Source organism: Octopus bimaculoides, chromosome 24 (assembly GCF_046866305.1).
Source record: "Octopus bimaculoides isolate indiv1 chromosome 24, ASM4686630v1, whole genome shotgun sequence".
Lineage (NCBI taxonomy): Eukaryota > Metazoa > Mollusca > Cephalopoda > Octopoda > Octopodidae > Octopus > Octopus bimaculoides.
Window position 1 is genome coordinate 16,119,163 of NC_142951.1, and position 19,700 is coordinate 16,138,862.

The following is a 19,700-nucleotide window of genomic DNA, read 5'->3' on the forward strand; positions in this document are numbered from 1 at the left end:
TTTGAGGCTATAAAAGACACCTGCCCAAGATGCTAAGGAGCAAGGATAAACACAAAACTATATGGTTGGGAAGCAAACTTCTTAACTATTCAACCATGCCTACACCGACAGTCTTAATCTCACAACCATGTTTGTGCCTATTTCAAAACAAGAAACATGTTATTCATCCTGTCAGGCAAAGAAGAATTTTCAAGAGAGGAGAAAAAACTGCAGCTAGCCTTATAAATAACAACTGGTCAATCAGCTAACAGTACCTGATATGAGCCAGTGCCAAAGGTTATGGGTACACAACTGTGACTGAATAGACTTGGGGCCAAGGGAGGAAAAAGGCTTATAATAAACCTGGAGTGTAGCCACTAAGGTGACCTAGATTTTGACTCAACTCTATTCTGGTAACTCCTGTAGCCAAACATACTGCTCTGTATTCCTTTGGATCACACCAGCAAAGCTGAAGGGAGATTCTAGTGCTTAAACCAGCCCAAGATCTCTATATACACAAACAAAGCTTTTGCCTTGGTGCAATCATTTCGGTGACTGACCAGCGGTTGCAAACTCCTTTGTCTCCAAAGATAGAGGGATACCAACAAAGAAGCATATGGTCTGTATTTTTTGCCATGAATGTTGACAAGGAGGTGCTTTGTTATTCAGGAAGTTGTCATCCATATTCTTTACAGAACAGAGTTTGCAACTGCATGTCTCTATCATTTTCACAAAAAAACGGACCTTCCTGTTTATCATTGTTTTTATATCTACTTTTTCCATACTGGCATAGACTGGACAAAACTTAGTAAAGCATTTTTCTAAGACCAGAAAATGTCCCTGTCACTAACTCTTACTTGTTTTCCTGAAAAGGTGCATCTTTTGTTCCATTTGTTTCACACAGAAAACAGATGAACCATCAAGGCATGAGGCAGATTGTTTGTAGGAAATGTAAACTATTACATTTCTCTTTTTCTTTCTTCTTTCTCTTTATCCTTCTCTCCCACTCTTACTCCAGAAGTAACTGTAGGTGGCAGCACGAACAGTTGTCAGTCAAATAACCCACATAAACTATTACACTTTTGCTCAAACAGTGCCAGTGTAAAGATATACAGAAATAATACTTACAAACAGACATAAACTGGCTTCAGTACAGTTTTTGTCAGCCAAATTTCACTCACAATGCATTGGTGAACCTGGGGTTATAGTCTTCTACTATAACCTTGGGCTGCCCAACCATTCTGTCCCACTGTGTAGTGCCTTTGACACTAAACAGTGGGACAAACCCAGATCATGTGATTGTGAAACAGACCTCATCACCACATACATTCTAAATAATATCCTCCTCCTATAATGTCCATTTTCCATGCTGGCATGGGTTGGACAGTTTGATGAAAGCTGACAAGCCGGAGGGCTGCACCAAGTTCCAGTCTGATTTGGCTTGGTTTCTATGGTTTTTTTGCTCTTCCTAATGCCAACCACTTTACAGTGTGTGCTGGGCGCTTTTAATGTTCCACTGGTATGAGCAGTCTTACGTGGCGCTGGCATAAATGCTTTTTAAGTGACATTGGCACAGGACTCTTTGCAGGCTAATCCTCTTCACCAGGAGGAGTGGCCTCAAAACTTTTGCTGGGAGGAAAAAAAGAATAAAAAATGCAGTAATTTTCTTGGTGAATGCACCCATCTCTACACAACTGTACCATTCTTGTATATTTTTAGTAACAGCAGTATTTCAGGTTTGAAAAATTATTTTTTGGACAAGACATGAAAACTTAAGTCAGTTCAAAATGGCCAAAATTTCAAATTTCTAACAGGTGCATGAACATTGGAAATGGCAGGGTTTTTTGCCCATTAAAGAAGTTGAAAATTTTTACGTACTAACAGTTACATAATCTCTTATGTGAATTATTTCAGAATAGTTTGGTGCAACCATGTGAATAATTCTGAAGAATTTTAACAATAAGTTGGGCAGAATGAGGCAAAATTCCAAATTTCTTCACTATACCAGACGCCTACAAATTCGTAGCCTTGTGCAATGTGAGAAACTGAAGTGTGTGTGTGTGTGTGTGTGTCTGTGTGTGTGAAGGAAAGCCACAGAAAACAGATGAAATTTGGAATCGATATTATTGTTAGCTTTATATTACCAGTCTATGAACAAATACATCTCTCTATTTGTGTGTGCGTGTGTGTGTGTGTGTGTATATATATATATATATATATATATATATTTCTTTTACTTGTTTCAGCCATTTAACTGTGGCCATGATGGATTACAGCCTTGAAGGGTTTTGGTCAAACAAATCAACCACAAGACTTTTTTTCTTTTAAAACCTAACACTTATTTTATCAGTCTCTTACATTGAATTGCTAAGTTACAGAGACATCAACACACCAACACTGGTTGTCAAACAGTGATGGGGAGACAAAAACAGACACAAAGACACACATGCATATACATCTATATATATATATATATATATGCAACAGGCTTCTTTCAGTTTCCATCTCCCAAATCTATTATTACCTGAGGCAACAGTAGTTTGGTCAGCCAAAGGCAAGGCTATAGTAGAAGACACTTGCCCAAGGTGCAGCGCAATGGGAGAGAACCTGGAAACATGTGGTTCAGCAACAAGGTTCTTACCACACAGCCACACCCATCATCAATTAATGTCCATTTTCAATGCTGGCATGGGTTAGATAATTTGAATGGAACTGGTAAACCGGAGAGCTGCACCAGTCTCCAGTTATCTGTTTTGGATTGGTTGCTACAACTGGATGTCTTTCTAAATGCCAACCACTACGTAGAGTGTACTGGGTGTCTTTTACATGTTACCAGCATGGCTGTCCTTTATGTGTCATTGGCACAGGTGCATTATATGTGTGTGTGTGTGTAATCTATCCATCCATCTATCCATCTATCTATCTATCTATCTATCTATCTATACATACATACATACATACACATATATATATTTATATATATTTATATATATATATATATATATATATATATATATATATATATATATATATATATATATATATATATATATATATATATATATATATATATAAATATATATAAATAAGGATTATATATATATATATATATATATATATATATATATATATATATATATATAATCCTTTGTCTCCCTGTCTGTCTATTCCCATTGCATTCTCAAACAGCTCAACCAAATCAAATTAAATTTTACACATTGAGTGTCAACGTAATTCTTTTTGTCATTTGGATTAAACAATGCATCATTGGCACTGGTTCAGTATTACATGTCAAAAGTCAAGAATAAAAGTGAAAGAATAAGATCTATTTTGTAATGTGATATATTGTTTCACTTTCATACGTTTACTTTTAATTGTAACCATGACAACATCGTCACATCGTGTATATGATTGTGTATCTGTCCTGTGAATATATGTGTGGGTGTATGAGTGTGTATATGTCTTACAGTGTATGTGTCTTTCCGCATTAGGTACGTTATTAAACATACTACATGTATGTGAGAGCTGGTCAGTGTCAGTAAGAAATTTTATTTCATTTCAATTAAAACAATGTAACATTTCATAGAGATAATCTTTCTATTGTCAACAGGACATTTTATACCACAACGACATCACATTTTGTATATGACTGTGTATCTGTCTGTGAGTGTATGTGTGTAAGTGTATGAGTGTGTATATGTCTCATTGTGTGTGTGTCTTTCTGTGTTAGGTATGTTATTAAATATACACATATCTACACATACATATAATATGTAACGTAACTTTAATACTTTTACTTTTAATTCTAACCATGACTGTGTATCTTTCTGTGAATGTATGTGTGTAAGTGTATGAGTGTGTATATGTCTCACAATGCATGTGCCTTTGCGTTAGGTATGGTATTAAACAAACTATATGTATGTGAGGGCTGATCAGTGTCAATATGAAATTTTATTTTCCTTTCAATTATTTTCATTTTGATTAAAACAATATAACATTTCATAGAGATAATCCTTCTAATGTCAGCAGGACATTTTATACCACAAAGACAATGACATCACATTTTGTATATGACTGTGTATCTGTATGTGAGTGTATGCGTGTAAGTGTATGAGTCTCATAGTGTGTGTGTCTTTCCGCATTAGATAAGTTATTAAACACACATTTACACATACATATGTAACGGTACGTTATTAAACACACACACACATACATATACATATGTGATGACTAACATGCCTGAATGTATGGCTGTGTTTGTCTATCTTACTATATTTATGTGAGGGCTGGCCAGTGTCAATACCAAATTGTATTTTCATTTCCATTAAAACAATATAACATTTCATAGAGATAATTTTTCTGTTGATCCATTTTGCGAAACTGCTAAATTTCGGGGATGTAAACACACCAGCAAAAGTTGTCAAGTAGTGGAAACAAAGACAGACATAAAAACACATGCACAGGCACACACAAATTTATATATATATATATAGTGAGAATTTACAAAAATACAAGAGACGAAAACGAGTGTGTAAACAACAAACAGATGTATTAGTTTAACACTTGGGAAGTGAGAAAGTCTTTTACGTTTCAAGCCTACATTCTTCGACAGAAAGGAACACAAAAATAAACGGGGAGCGAAAATAGAAAAAGATTTAGTGGCTAGTGATCTATCATGGCCAATGCCAGACAGAGGGGTCACACAGGAGAGCTAGGAAGAAGGGGAGATAATAAAGTAGTGGTGATCCCAAAATGAAGGTGCGCATGCATATGTGAGAGCGCGTATGTGCATGTGGAAGGGGGCTGGTGACATTGACGTGTGTGCATGTGTAGGTGTGTGGATGATGGTGTAGATGCTGGGAAGTGGTCAGTGCTAGTGTGTGCAGGGTGGTGTGATGCGGTGTGGTGTGGTATGGTTGTAGTGTGGTGTGGTGGTTTGTGGTGTAGTGGTGTGTGATTTGGTGGTGTTAAGGTGTGGGGGAGGCGAGAGTGGGAGAAGCAAGGATGGGGTCTAAGGGATGGGGTGGGGTGGGATGAGATGTATAGGGATAGTGGGGTTGGAATGTGTAGGGGTGGGGTAATGAAGGAGGGGGTGACGATGAAGGGAGAAGGTGGGTAGGAGTGAAGAGAAGAATTAGGTGCCAGAGCAAGAGAGGAGAGGTGGGTGGGAGGAAGTAGGTGTGAGATGAAAAGAGGAGGAGTGTTAGATGAAGAGGGGAGGAGTGTTGAGCCCATGTGGCACAAAAGCAACAACCAACAACACTGTATATTTTGAACTTTCTATTGACTCTTTTACAGGATTTAGTCAACAGACTGAGGCACTGCTTTGAAGGACTTTAGTTGATTAAATCAATCACAGTACTTTGTTGTTTTTTTTTTAAAAATCCGGTATAGGCACAGGCATGGCTGTGTAGTAAGAAGCTTACTTCCCAACCACATTGCTCTGGGATCAGTCCCACTGCATGGCACATTGGGCAAATATCTTCTGCTATAGCCTTGGGCTGACCAAAACCTTCTGAGTGGATTTAGTAGAGAGAAACTGAAAGAAGCTTGTCTTATATATATATATATATATATATATGTATATATATATATATATATATATATATATATATATATATATATATATATATATATGTATATATATACATGCGTGTGTATATATTTATGTGAATGTGTCTTTGTGTCTGTGTTTGTCCTTCCACCATCACTTGACAACTGATATTGGTGTGTTTACATCTCTGTAACTTAGTGGTTTGGCAAAAAAGACCAATAGAATAAGTACTAAGCTTACAAAGAATAAGCTCTGATTTGTTTGACTAAAAAAAAATCCTTTTAAGGCGATGCTCTAGCATGGCCACAATCAAATGACTGACACAGGTAAAAGAATAGATCACTTATGCTATTGATCTCTATTTAGCCAAACTACAAAGTTACTGTTAATGACTTGTAGATACATAGTATTTAGTTATGCAACCATAATATAAAGTATATTAAACGTTTTTATAAGTTTGATGTCTCACATGTTTGACGTCAAGAAACAAACATCAGTGCTGGCTATAATTTCTATAGAATATCAGTAGAGATAACCTTAACTTCATCACTGGCACCTGACAATTGGTGCACAGAGGCATAAACCAGTTATGAAGCAGTATCATACATATACAACCAACATACATTGGGCTTCTGTACAGTTTCCACCAACCAAATTTACTCATAAGATATTGGTCAGCCAGGGGCTAGAGAACGCATTTGTCTCAGATGCCAAATAGTGAGACTGAACCCCAAACTATTTGGTTTTGAAATGGACTTATTAACCAGACGACCATACCTGTATTTGTTTGTATACGGTTTTTTTTTTTTCCTTTCTTATATTTTTGCTTTCTATATTTTAGAATTTTTTGTCTACACTTCGTTCTTTCCAAACTAAACTTGTTCTAGTGAAGGGAATTAACATATTACCAATTTTGGAAATTACATAGTCAGCTTATCCAATGGAGCATGAAAATGGAAAAATATAGTAAAAGTCACAAAAGTAGCACTCTTACTGAGAAAATAAAAATCCGACATAGTACAGAATAATCTGTTATCATAGTAATCCGCCCAACACCATCACACACATGTACGCACACACACATGCACAAACAAGTACATACGCACAGGTACACACACATACACCCACGCTTATTTATTCACTCTCTTAGCGATTTGCTCTCATGTTGGCTTACACACACACACATAATTTTTTCCCACTATTTCAGAAGGTTGAGAAGGACAAAGTTCTTAAAATTGCTATCTCTGAACAAGGATAAAAGAAAAAAAGAAATAAATACAATGAAAAAAAAATTATGAAGAAACAACACATACACACACTATGCAAAAAAGAAATATAAAAAATAAAACAGAAAAAGAATGAAGAAGCTGCGTTAATATGTACTGGTGTGACAGAAATCAATATAAGAGCTAATGATTTTGAAGTAGAAAGAAGTAGAGATGGTAAAATAATATATAACATATAGTCATTATAACAGGATTGCTTGGATTTCACTGAAGAATTGTCTGTGATTGGTAAGGAATTATAATATAAGATTGCAAACACTTAAGGTATAAACTTGTTAAGGCTGCCAGTCTTTTAATGTATGGTTCCACTACCTCCAGTGACATTTGAAAGAATTGAGATTCAGGCCCACATACATACAAAAAGAATAAAAGCTTAGACACTGAACAAGTCCAAACTATTCCTCTGTCACTGTTTTGCTATAATCAACTGTCTTCTGTTACTTTAAAGAAGAAACATACCTAGACTGACATTCTTGCTGATAAAGTGTACATCATATTTCTAGGTCGTCACTGAAATTTTGAATGTATAGAAATTTGGAAGAGGTAGAATGGAAAACCTAGAATAAGAAACTACTGCATATGGATAAAAGAAAATATACAGAATGAAAAAAGCCACAATAAGAATTACATAGAGTTACAATTTGGAGCAGGTGCCTGGTTCAACCTACAGGTAATAATATTTTTCATGTTGGGGCAGCAGCTGTATGAAACTTTCACTGAACCGCTATTAAAAAGTTTCTTATACCTATGGCTACCAGAGAAATGCTTATATAGCAAGGCAAGGAATGTTCTACCTATATTACTCTTAACAGTCCAAGAGAAAGGTGGGGACCTTTTTCTTTCTGAGGATCTTACTGGGTATATTCCTGTTGATGCCATTGTAAGTACCCTACTATTTAGATATCCTATTGCTGATACTAAGATTTTTAAACACTATAGTGGAATGACAAGACTTATGTATTCATGTGAGCTTTTCATTAAGTTTATGGTAGGGTGTGTAAGAGCACAGTGTTGGGATATGTATGTGTGTGTGTGTCACTGTCTCTTTGCCTTGACATCATGTGATGGTTGTGAGTATCACCCACATGCAAGCAGTGTCCTTCATTTCCACATTTCCAAAAAAAATGTCTGGTTGTAGGGGGAAATATTACCCTACTTGGAAACGAATGAAAATTGGCAACAGGAAAGATGTCTTGCTGTAAAAATCTGCTACAACAAAATATAGCATAGCATGCATAGACAGACAGATAGATAGATGTATACATATATGGTTAGCTGAAGTAAGTAATTTTGCTATGCTCAGAACAATATGATACAGAGCAGCAAGCATTAGTGATATGGTAAATTGTATTTTTCTCATATTTCAAATAAACATCTACAGTTTCAACAATAACAGAAAAACGATTCCTTGATTCTTGCCTATGAAGAAGACTTTCCAAGAAGTGTCTCAATGTCATGATGGAAATATGGAAATGATGAAAATGTAGAGCACTGCTTGTAATTGAGAGTCAGTTTTCTATGATGAACAAGCTAAAATATATAAAACTGCAGACATAGAACAGTTTGTCTGCTCCAATATGAGGTCAGCCATTAACTTAACTATTTGATGGCTGGTTTTTTTTTATTAACCCTTTACATGCTGCACAATATGACAATATTGCATAGCGACTGGTGAACTAATTAATTTTACTGCTATTGCACAGCATGTGGTCAAAGACATTCAATCTGTGTGTGCATACCACATAAAAAAAAAACATACTTTTTACACACACATACAATACCTGACATACATTCAAATTACAAGTACAATATCTTGATAAATACCAGAATATTGAAACAAAACAAAAATGTGATCTTTTTTTTTTTAATTTACCAAACTATAGATATGTTATTAGTTTTATACAGCTATTTATTCTTTCTTTAATTATATTTTGTGCAAATAAGAATATAATTATAATGTTCAGGAAACTCTGTTCAGCTCCTTAGATAATTCCCAACATTATACTACATAGTCATCAAGCTAACTAGACGGTCTCTATGAAATTGTTAGATATTATATAAATGGCTGTTAAATCCCTTTAAATCATTTCTATTGCCTAAAAAAAAAAAAAGTAAAATAACATTGAGGGATAAGATGTACTGAACAGTGTGATCCGAGATGTAAAAAAATGCTGGGAAGGTTATGGATGGAGAGCCTCATTGATGGTTTGCCCATCTAGCATGCAGTTATGATCAGAGACAGTATTGAGTAACTTCATAGCAAAAGAGTAAAGAATGAAGACCTTTGACAGTCAAAAGCCTCAGTTGTTCAATACCCTTCTTCAGTTCTCTGTCAGTAAAATAGATTTTTACAACAGGCATCTATTTAAAAAGATGCTATCATTTACTTCATTTCACCAGTCCTTGACATATTGCACTCCTTCACAAATGAAAGTAATGACTTACCTGATTTAGGGGCATTGATTGCTGCTTGCCTTTGATCTCGTAACATTGTCAACTCAATGTTCAATTCTTCATGTTTTAATTCTTGCATCCGGTATTTGTGCTCCAGTTGTCCTAGCTGTGACTGAAATTAAAAAAGAGTAGGATATGTAAGAAATTGAGATGGCAAAGGAATTAGTAATTATTTTATGAACTTCATTAGCTTACAGTTGTTTCTGCTATAAAATGCAATGCACTCCTAGCTGAGTGACTAAGTATCACCTCATAGCTTCATCGGAGTCTCAAACATGAAGTGCACTTCATATATGTGTGTGTGTTTGATATTGTTTATATATAAGTATTTATATATAAACGATATCAAACACACATACACAAGGGATGTGTTTTGCTATAATATATACACACTCACATGCACGCATGCACACACACTGATATTCAAGAATATTATGCAACTATTATACAACTCTGGGGAAAAGAAGAAATTTGAACATTTGAATTTTTGTTGACCTAACAATGGTTAAAAAGAATAGCAGAGACTATTATTTTCTCCGCTATTAGGTAAAAAATTTCTGTCACTATCCAGTATTAAAGACAAACAGTTGATTTAAAAGATATAATTATAAAAATAATGTTTTATAGTTATAAGTATATATATGTTGCATATGTGTGTCTCATGCTGATGACATCAGTGTCCATGAAACGTTTCATTATCTCTAGACAATAAACCTTAACAGCATGTCAGTTTTGGAGAATTCTTAAATCTTGAGATTATATCTATCTCCTTCCCAAGTGGAGCAGGTTATTATGGCCATTTAGTAATTATGATACATCCTCTAGGGGTGAAGATAATTTCAACAATTCAAGAATTTATGTTGTATAGTATTTGATATGCCTGTATTTGTCTATGTAGTTCAAATACCTGCCAATAACCATTTTGACATACCTCTCTTGGCTTGTTTTTGTTCAATAGGATAAAGTGGGACTGAAGATAATTAAGGATCAAGATATCTGGTGCCTTGTTGTACTCAGGAAGACTTGTCCACCACAGCAGAATTGACACTGGTGTCGGTGCCACATGAAAAGCACCCAGTACTCTCTGAGGATTGGTTAGCATAAGGAGGAACATCCAGCAGCTCTAGAAACCATGCCAGAATAGACGATGGAGCCTGGTGTGACCCCTAGCTTTACCAGCACCAGTCAAACTGTCCAACCCATGCCAGCATGGAAAACAGGCGTTAATTAAAAAAAAATATTTCAGTTGATCCCCAATATCTTTTAATGGGTCAATGAAATGCTTGAATGGTCACACACTGTTGCTGCAGTCTTTCTTCCTTCCTCTCTACCCTCTCTCTCTCTCTCTCTCTCTCTCTCTCCTTCTAACAGTAAAGACAGTTCAACTTGATTTCTTCTTTATTTTTTTCAATTTTCTTTCTGTGTGAGCTCCTTACTTTCTCTCCCACTCCTCTCCACTTTGATGTTAAAAGCTGGAAAAAAAAATGCTGACCCGCCCTCCCACTTCCCCAACTACCTCACCTGACATTCATTAGCAGCTTCTGCCCCCACTTTTTTTCTCATTACATATCTTTCACCTTCCTTCTCTTTCATAAGTTTCTTCATTCCAGTGTCTCAGAGGTAGACATCCCCCCCACACACAATTCCATAATGATATTAAAAAATTGCTTTGATGAAGCTTTCTGTTCTTCTCTCTCTCCCTCCCTTCCAATCTCTTTTTCCTTCACTGTCGGGTTCTCTCCCTCCCTCCCTCCCTCTCCTGCCACTATACCTCACTTTGATGTCCACAAAATACATGCATTTTCATGCTTGCATTCACACAGTTGTCATTAAGATAACAGCAGGAGGTGGTGGAGGGCAAAGAAAAAAAAAGACACCGTCAATGTGCATAACTTTATTTAACCAGAAACATTGATGGAGCAATGTGAGAAAACTGAGACAGGAAAAAGAAGAGAAGAAAAAGAAAACAAAGGAAAAAAAACAAAACAAAAACAAATCCGAAAAACAAACAAACACACACATTAAAAAAATACCGAAGTAATACTCAAAAAAACTAATTCTCTACATAACTTATAATTCTTGCAGTGAAAAGATGTCTTGGAGTAAAATAACTCTAGATCTTAACTCTAAAATAATTATTTCTTACATGAAAGCTGAAGATATTTCTTTCTCAGAAACAAATGGGAAGCTACAATATTCATACCTAGTTTTTTTAATTTTTTTGTTTCTGTTCTCCTGGTATTAATAACACCAATCAATCAACAGAGAAAACCTATGGAAACCATAGGTGCACAGCAAGAGATGTAATGTCTCTCCCTCTCTTTAGATCTTCTCCAGTCGTCAGACAACTTCAAGAGTGTTCCTCCCCCTTCAATCCATCACCCTGCTCAACCACCTTCCTTCATAGTCTTCTGTTAACTCTTTCACCAAGATTTTTGACCAGGTATGATTATTTTTGCAAGATTAATGGTTAACTAAGTATGCGATGAATTTATAAAAAGACAAGTTTTATATAATAGGTGCCTGCATGGCTCTGTGGTTAGGAAGATTATTCCCTAACCATATGATTTCAAGTTCAGGCCCACTTTGTGGCACCTTGAGCAAATGTTTCCTACTTTAGCTCCAACCTGAGCAAAGCCCTAGGAGTGGATTTTGTAGACAGAAACTGAAAGAAGTCCACCAAATATGGGTGTGTATCTATCTGCAGCCAGGTGTCACAACTATAACTGTTTATCACTTTGACATGACTTGAGACGCTTTCTCCATACTGGTTGGCTTTTTACTTGGGCTTGCTGGCAGAATCGTTAGCATGCTGGGCAATATTTCGTCAGTTTTTACGTTCTGAGTTCAAATTCCGCCAAGGTCGACTTTGTCATTCATCCTTTTGGGGTTGATGAAATAAGTACCAGTTATGTACTGGGGTCGATGTAATCGACTATATCCCTCTTTTAAAATTTCAGGCCTTGTGCCTATAGCAGAAAGAATTTATCATGATCAGTTCTTTTCCACTTCTTGTTACTTTTTGCAATATCTTTGAATCTCAGTCTAAGTCTTCCATGGTTGCTTTTACCCCTTGAATAGTTAGGAGAGAAGGATTTGTGCGGAGAATCTGCTGTTGTCCATCCTCTGTAAGTGATCCAACCAATGCAAATTTCTGTCAATGAGGATTTCCATCATAAGATGTAGTATCTATACACACACATGTATACACACACACACATGTACATGTACACACACATACACATGCATGTGTTCATGTCACATTGTTTTGATATCAGATTATGGTTATGAATGTGTCACAGTCATACAAACAATGTCCAGTTTCTTAGGAAAATATATCAAGCCACAGGGAAGGTTGCAAACAGGTGAAGGTTGGCAACAAGAAGAGCATCAAGTTGTAGAAAATCTGCCTCAACAGCCTCGTGGAGGCAAAGTGGCTGAGTTTCTTTCGAGTGTTGGGTCTCATGGAGGCGAGGTGGCTGAGTTCCTTTTGAGTGGGCCTCCCGAAGGTAAGGTGGCTGAGTTCTTTCAAACCTTGAGCCTCATGGTGGCAAAGTGGGTGAGCGCCTGGGCTGCACAGGGGCAAAGTGGCTGAGTTCTTTTTGAGGGTTGGGCCTCACAGGTGTGAGGTGGCTGGGTTCTTTTTGAATGGGCCTACAGAGGCGAGGTGGGTGAGTTCTTTTTGAGGGTTGGGCCTCATGGAGGCAAAGTGGCTGAGTTCCTTTTGAGTTTTGGGCCTCAAGGAGGCAATGACTGAGACCTTTGGCATTATGTTGTGCTTGAGAAGAAGACCCATCAGGCCAAATAAAATCACAGTCATGGCAGATACTGGTGTCCTGCATATGGCACCCATGCTGGTGGCTCATAAAAGCACCCATTACACTCTCGGAGTGGTTGGCATTAGGAAGGGCATCCAGCCATAGAAAACCATGCCATATCAGACTGGATCCTGGTGCAGTCTTCCTGGGTGCCAGCCCAGTCAAACCATCCAGCCAATTGGCTGGATGGACAATGATGATGATGATGATGACATTACTCTGCAAGTTTACTCCAATCCTCTGACATTATTCCCCAAATCTGCTAGATTAAAAACTGAAAATTACTGTCTTAGACTGACCCATGTCCATGAAAAGCCCATATCAAATTTCAACACACTGGCTAGAGAATATCTGACCTCTATACAATGCTAATATGGTAAAGGGGCTGACCCATGTTTGTGACTGTCCCTCTTCCATATTTGGCAATATAATACTCTCCTCCTCCTACTACTACTGAGTATCACCCCATTACTTCCTCCCACCCCCTTGTAACCTGCCTTCTCCTGCTCTCTATTCTACTTAAACATCCCAATCTCCCCCACCCCACCGTCCCCACACAATAGCCATTCTTCAAGTGCTCTGCTTGTTATTTCCAGAAATGGCTCTGACAAAAGTAGCATTGATTTTCTTAGGTTTACCTCAATTTATCTCAACTGATCAATAGACCAATTGTATAAAACCTATCAACAATGTACTTATAATGACTACTGGAAACAGCTGTAAACCAAATTTGCTCCAATAAAGGAATTATATGTAATGACCATTACTTTTGACTTGTTTCTTATATATCACTCTGTAAAAACCAGCTTATCTGGAGCACACCCATGGGTTTATGATACAGAATTGTGATGAACCATAACCTTGGACCTTACCAAAAGATTACTTGGAGTTCTTCACTAATCTAAGTAATATTATTAGTCTGGTGTTCCAACAGAGAGCTTGTAAAGTATTTTGCCTGGATTGATAATGCCTCACTACACACACACACACACACAAATGCATATCTGTGTGTGTGTGTGTCTGTTACTGTCTCTTAGCCTTGACTTTAGGTGCTGGTTGTAAATGGCTATTACCACAATGCAAACAGTGTCCTTTGTTTTCAATCTTCCACGGAAAACATGTTTCGTCATGGGGAAATATTACCTTACTTTGGAAACAAGAAGGTCTTTGGTGACAAGAAGGGCAACTGGCTGTAAAATAATCTGCTTTATCAAATTCTATCAAACTCATGCAAGCATGGAAATGTAGAAGTTAAAACTATGACAACGATGATGAAGTTGATTCCACTGACTGGAAGTGTATCTTCAGCCTATAGGTTGATGCATTTTTCTTAAAGGCACACACACACGTGTATATGTATGCATGTACATGTGTGCACACACATATGCATGCAGTGTACATACAAAGAAGTTCTGGGTAAAAACAGCTCAAAACATCAGTTTTGAATGAATAATTGAAAAACTTTACCACATTCATTGAGTATTTTTCCCCACTTCCTACACTCAATCACACACATGCGTGCATGCATGTGTGTGCATAAGAATTTGGGGCTCCAATAAATTGTTGATTGAAGATTCACATCTCCACTTATCAACAATGATAACTAATAATGTTTAAAATTCTTATTCACCAATAAATGGAAATTGCAATGCGTATGTATGTATGCATGTATATACACACATACATACAAATACACATACACACACACACATATATATACACACACAAATATATATGTACATGCACACAGAGAAATATATATATACACACACACACATACACATGCCATACACATGTACGTAATCAGACATATACAAACACCACACACACATGTACATACATATACACATATATACACAAATATGCACATACGCATTATATATATATATATATATATATATATATATATATATATATATATACAGACTATATACACAAATGTATATATATATATATATATATATATATATATATATATATATATATATATATAAACAAATATATAAATACTTAAACATACAGAAATATATATATATATGGATACACATACATAAATATATACAATATGTATGTATACATACATACACACATATATATATGTATATATACACACACATACATACATACACATATATGTATACAAACATAAATATATATTTTCACACAAGCACACACATCTCTGAAGACATAAAGAGAAGGTAAAAGAATCTATAATGCCAATGCCAAACCATGGAAACACATCACATTATAGAAGTATGCATGCCAGCTATTCTTATATTGAACACTGGAGCTAGAATAGGTAATTAATAATCAATCAACACTTCAGAGAACATGAAGGGGGGGGGGACATAAAAAGCTAAACAAGATCTATTACAGAAAGAAACTGAAATTTTGATGGGTGAGAGAAATGGTCTTGAAAATAAAATGATTTTTCAAGGAAAATAAAAATTTCTTTTGGTTTATATAAATTTATGCATAATTTATGATTTTTTAAGGCTAGCTTTATGAATTTATTTATCAGTTTTTATAAACAATATCTATTATCTTCTATCATTTATATCTTTTACTTGTTTCAGTCATTAGACTATGGCCATGCTGGGGCACCACCTAGAAGAAATTTAGTTGAATGAATCAATTGCAGTAATTATTTTTGTAAGCCCAGTACTTATTCTTTTGCTGAACCAATAAGTTATGGGGACATAAACACACCAACACTGGTTGTCAAGCAGTGGTGGGGGACAAACACTGACACAAAGATCACACACACACACACACACACACATGATGGACTTCTTTCAGTTTCTGTCTACCAAATCCACTCACAAGGCTTTGGTTGGCCCAAGGCTATAGTAGAAGACACTTGACCAAGGTGCCATGCAGTGGGACTGAACCCAGAACCATGTGGTTGAGAAGTAAACTTCTTCTTTATATCTTTTACTTGTTTCAGTCACTGGGACTGCAGGCACATCACATTGCTTGGTCCAGGAATGGAAACCACAAACTCATGATCAAGAGTCCAACACCTTAACCATAAAGTCATGCACCTCCACAATGCCTAATAATTAATATTCATAATTTTTTCTTAATAACTGAAGAACTATAATTAATTATAATTTAAAGTTTATTTTTATTACTTAATGACAATTATAATAAATAATTCTTTAGAAGTTTGGGAATTTATGAATTTATGTAAAATAAATAACTTTATATCACAAAATAATTTCAGGATATGATTATGCCAAACTACACTGAAAGCCTCCATGTGGTTATTCAAAATGCAAGAAATAGCAGGCAAATCTCTCCTCACATCATACCCTACTGCCTTGAACAAAAGACTCATTGGATAATGTGATCTTAGATACAGCAATGTGTGATGTGCACCACAAGAGCCTTGGCAACCATGTTCTTCTATTGTGAAACAATGGAAGTGGGTATCTTGGAGAAAAGACACTGTATGTGGTAACTTGGTGGGGGGGGGGGGGGGGGGGTCATTGAGGTGTTGCAGCCATGCAGAACAAGAAAGCCTGGCAGAGCCCATCCCTCACTAGGCTAAATGCATTTCTACAGCTGAGTAGACTGGAGCAACATGAAATGAAGTGTTTTTGCTTAAGAACACAAAGGATCACCTGGTCCAGAGATTGAAACCACAATCTTATAGTCATGAATCCAACACTCTAACCACTAAGCGATGTATCTCCACTAGTGGTACTCATTTCTACAGCTGAGTGGACTGGAACAATTGCTCAAGAACACAATGTATCGCTTGGTCCAGGGATCAAAACCACAATCTTACAATCGTGAGTCCAACACCCTGACCACTAAGTCACACGCTTCCACTTACAACCTGATTTAATTCTAGTATTTGACAAGTACTATATCTAAATGACCTCAGAAAGATGAAAGGCAAAATGAATGTGGTGGGATTTGAACTCAAAATGCCATGAGCCAGAACAAATAATACAAACCATTTGCCTATCATTCTGATGATTCTACCAACTGACTGGTGTGGCCTGGTAGTTAGGATGTTACACACATGGTCTTATGATGATGGTTTCAATTCCTGGACTGGGGAATGCATTGTAGGAAGGGCAACAAACCATAGAACCCATCCCAAAACAGACAATTGAAGCCTGGTGCAGCTCTCCAGCTCCTGTCAAAAAATCCAACCCATGCCAGCATGGAAAAATGGACATTAAATGATGATGATTATGATGACAGCTACACCTGATTTTCTTTTAAAATTCTTCACCAAATCTTTTTACATCACACCAAACTCTATGGGGAAAATATTTCTGTTAGGATTTAAGAATTTTAGCAACTCTTCGACAATAGAAAAACAATATTTTCTTTCTCTCTCCTTCCAATTCATTTTATTTTTATAGTTTATTATTCAATTTATTTTTTCTCCTGCACACCTTTATGCTTCACCAGTCTAATTCAAGTAAGTGACTTGGCATCAACTGATGAAGTGTTATGTTGTCTTGATACAACTACACAGGCCTTGGCATTGGAGTGGTGGTGTGGTGCTGGCAAAGAAATGTGAAAACAGAGAGAGAGAGAGAGAGAGAGAGAGATGGGGGGGATGAAGGGAGTGAAACAAAGATAGGGAAGAAGCGATTTTGCTTTATGCTGGCACCGATTCTGTTTCCTTTGATATCCACTGCCTGCAATGCTTTAAAACACTGTTATACGGTTGCGAAGGTGAGATGATGAGATTAGGAATTCTGTTGAACAACTGTTGCTGCCATGACCCTCTGGTTGATAGGAAGTGTGGTGAGGTGGTGGTGATGTATGGTGGCATGGAGTTGGTGGTCACAATAATACTTAGCTCAGAACATTTTTATATATATATAAACACATACATACATTAATAAACATATATGTACATTGTACATCTTTATCTCTCTCTCTCTCTCTCTCTATATATATATATATATATATATATATATATATATATATATATATATATATATATAAACATACATATATACGTGTGTGTGCTTATTTATATATATATATATATATATATATATATGAACATATACATGCATATATAAACACACATTCACAGGTGTGGTGACATTGAGGTGTTGGTTACAATGATACTAAGCACAAGACATTTTTTTCTATTACATATCTATGAACACAAACATACATACACATCTTTACCCTGAGCAATGGTCTCTTAGACGATTTATGCACATATATACACACACATATATATATAAGATATATATATATATATATATATATATGTGCAAATGCATATGTATATTTATGTATCTACCAATGACCTGTTTATGTATCACACTGTTTATCTATAGTTAGAAATACAGTAATTGATTGACGGTTTGGAATTATGTAGGAATGTGGCGGGGAGGTCAATGAAGCAGAATAGTAACAGACAAAATAATATTTATCATATACACCATGTGATGATATACATAGTGTGTGAAGGCACAAAACTCAATGATTAGAGTGTTAGGCTCACAATCATCAGGTAGTTAGTTCAATTCCTAGACCAGGCTGTGTTGTGTTCTTGAGCAAGACACTTTATTTCATGTTCACTCAGCTGTAGAATTGAATTGCAGCATCATTGGTGCCAAGCTGGATCGGTCTTTGCCTTTCCCTTGGGTAGCATCAGTGGCATGGAGAGGGGAGGCTGGCTTGCATGGGTGACTGCTGGTCTTCCATAAACAACCATGCCCAGGGTTGTACCTCAGAGGGGAACTCTGTAGGTGCAAACTCATGGTCATTTATGACTAGATGGGGTCTTTACCCTTTATCCTGATATGAAAGAAGCTTTAGACCAGTGATTCTCAACCATTTTTGGCCCCTATGGACCCCTTTGATTCCCAATTTACTCTACTGGACCCTCCACAGCCATTTGGTGTATATTTAGGAAAAATCTTACTGCATTTCTATAATCGAATATTATTAGGAATTGTATACATAAATTGAAATAATTTGGTTCTTGTAGAATTATGTGCAATTTATTGCACATAAATTTTAACAGCAAAATCTTGTAAGAGCCCCTGTTAAGAACCACTGCTTTAGATAGAGGAGGAGACAAGGAAGGATGGGGATATGTATGGAGGAAGAGGGTAAGAAAGAAAGAGAGGGAAGGGAATGAAAGAGAGGTGAAGGGGTTGAATAAAAAGGGAGAAGGGAAGATAGAAGAGAAGAAAGGAAGACAATGGAAATGAAGAGAGAGGGAGAAAAATGGGAGAAGGAAAAAACAGAGAGAGAGAGAGAGGGAGAGAGAGAGAGGGAGGGAGAGAGAGAGGGAGGGAGGGAGGGAGAATAGAAGTGAGAGATATCAAGGTATTGTCCAGCATTTTGATGATATAAGAGGAATATCTGTTTGAAGTCAGTTTAGACAATAAAACAGCTGATTGCTTCAAAGAATAACAATGGACCCTCCTCCACCCCCAACACCGGTGCAAACCCAAATGAGGCAACCATTATAGAACCTACTGAACCAGCTCGTTTTTTTTTTATATTTATTTTATGTTCATGACAGTTGTTCATCATCAGAGAAGCAATGCAACCTTGGTAGCAGTACAAGGCTGGTCAAGGTATGCTGTGGCTGCTATAGATATTGTGCTG

General features: G+C 36.5%; 1 protein-coding gene across 1 annotated transcript in view; it reads right to left on the reverse strand.

The window, feature by feature from the left end:
* LOC106877382 (uncharacterized) overlaps positions 1-19,700 on the reverse strand; it is a 900,394-nt gene that overhangs the window by 326,194 nt on the left and 554,500 nt on the right. The window contains exon 12 of the mRNA XM_089341355.1: positions 9,237-9,385. Within this exon, the coding sequence (XP_089197481.1) occupies positions 9,237-9,385 (149 nt within the window). The remainder of the gene's footprint in view (positions 1-9,236; positions 9,386-19,700) is intronic.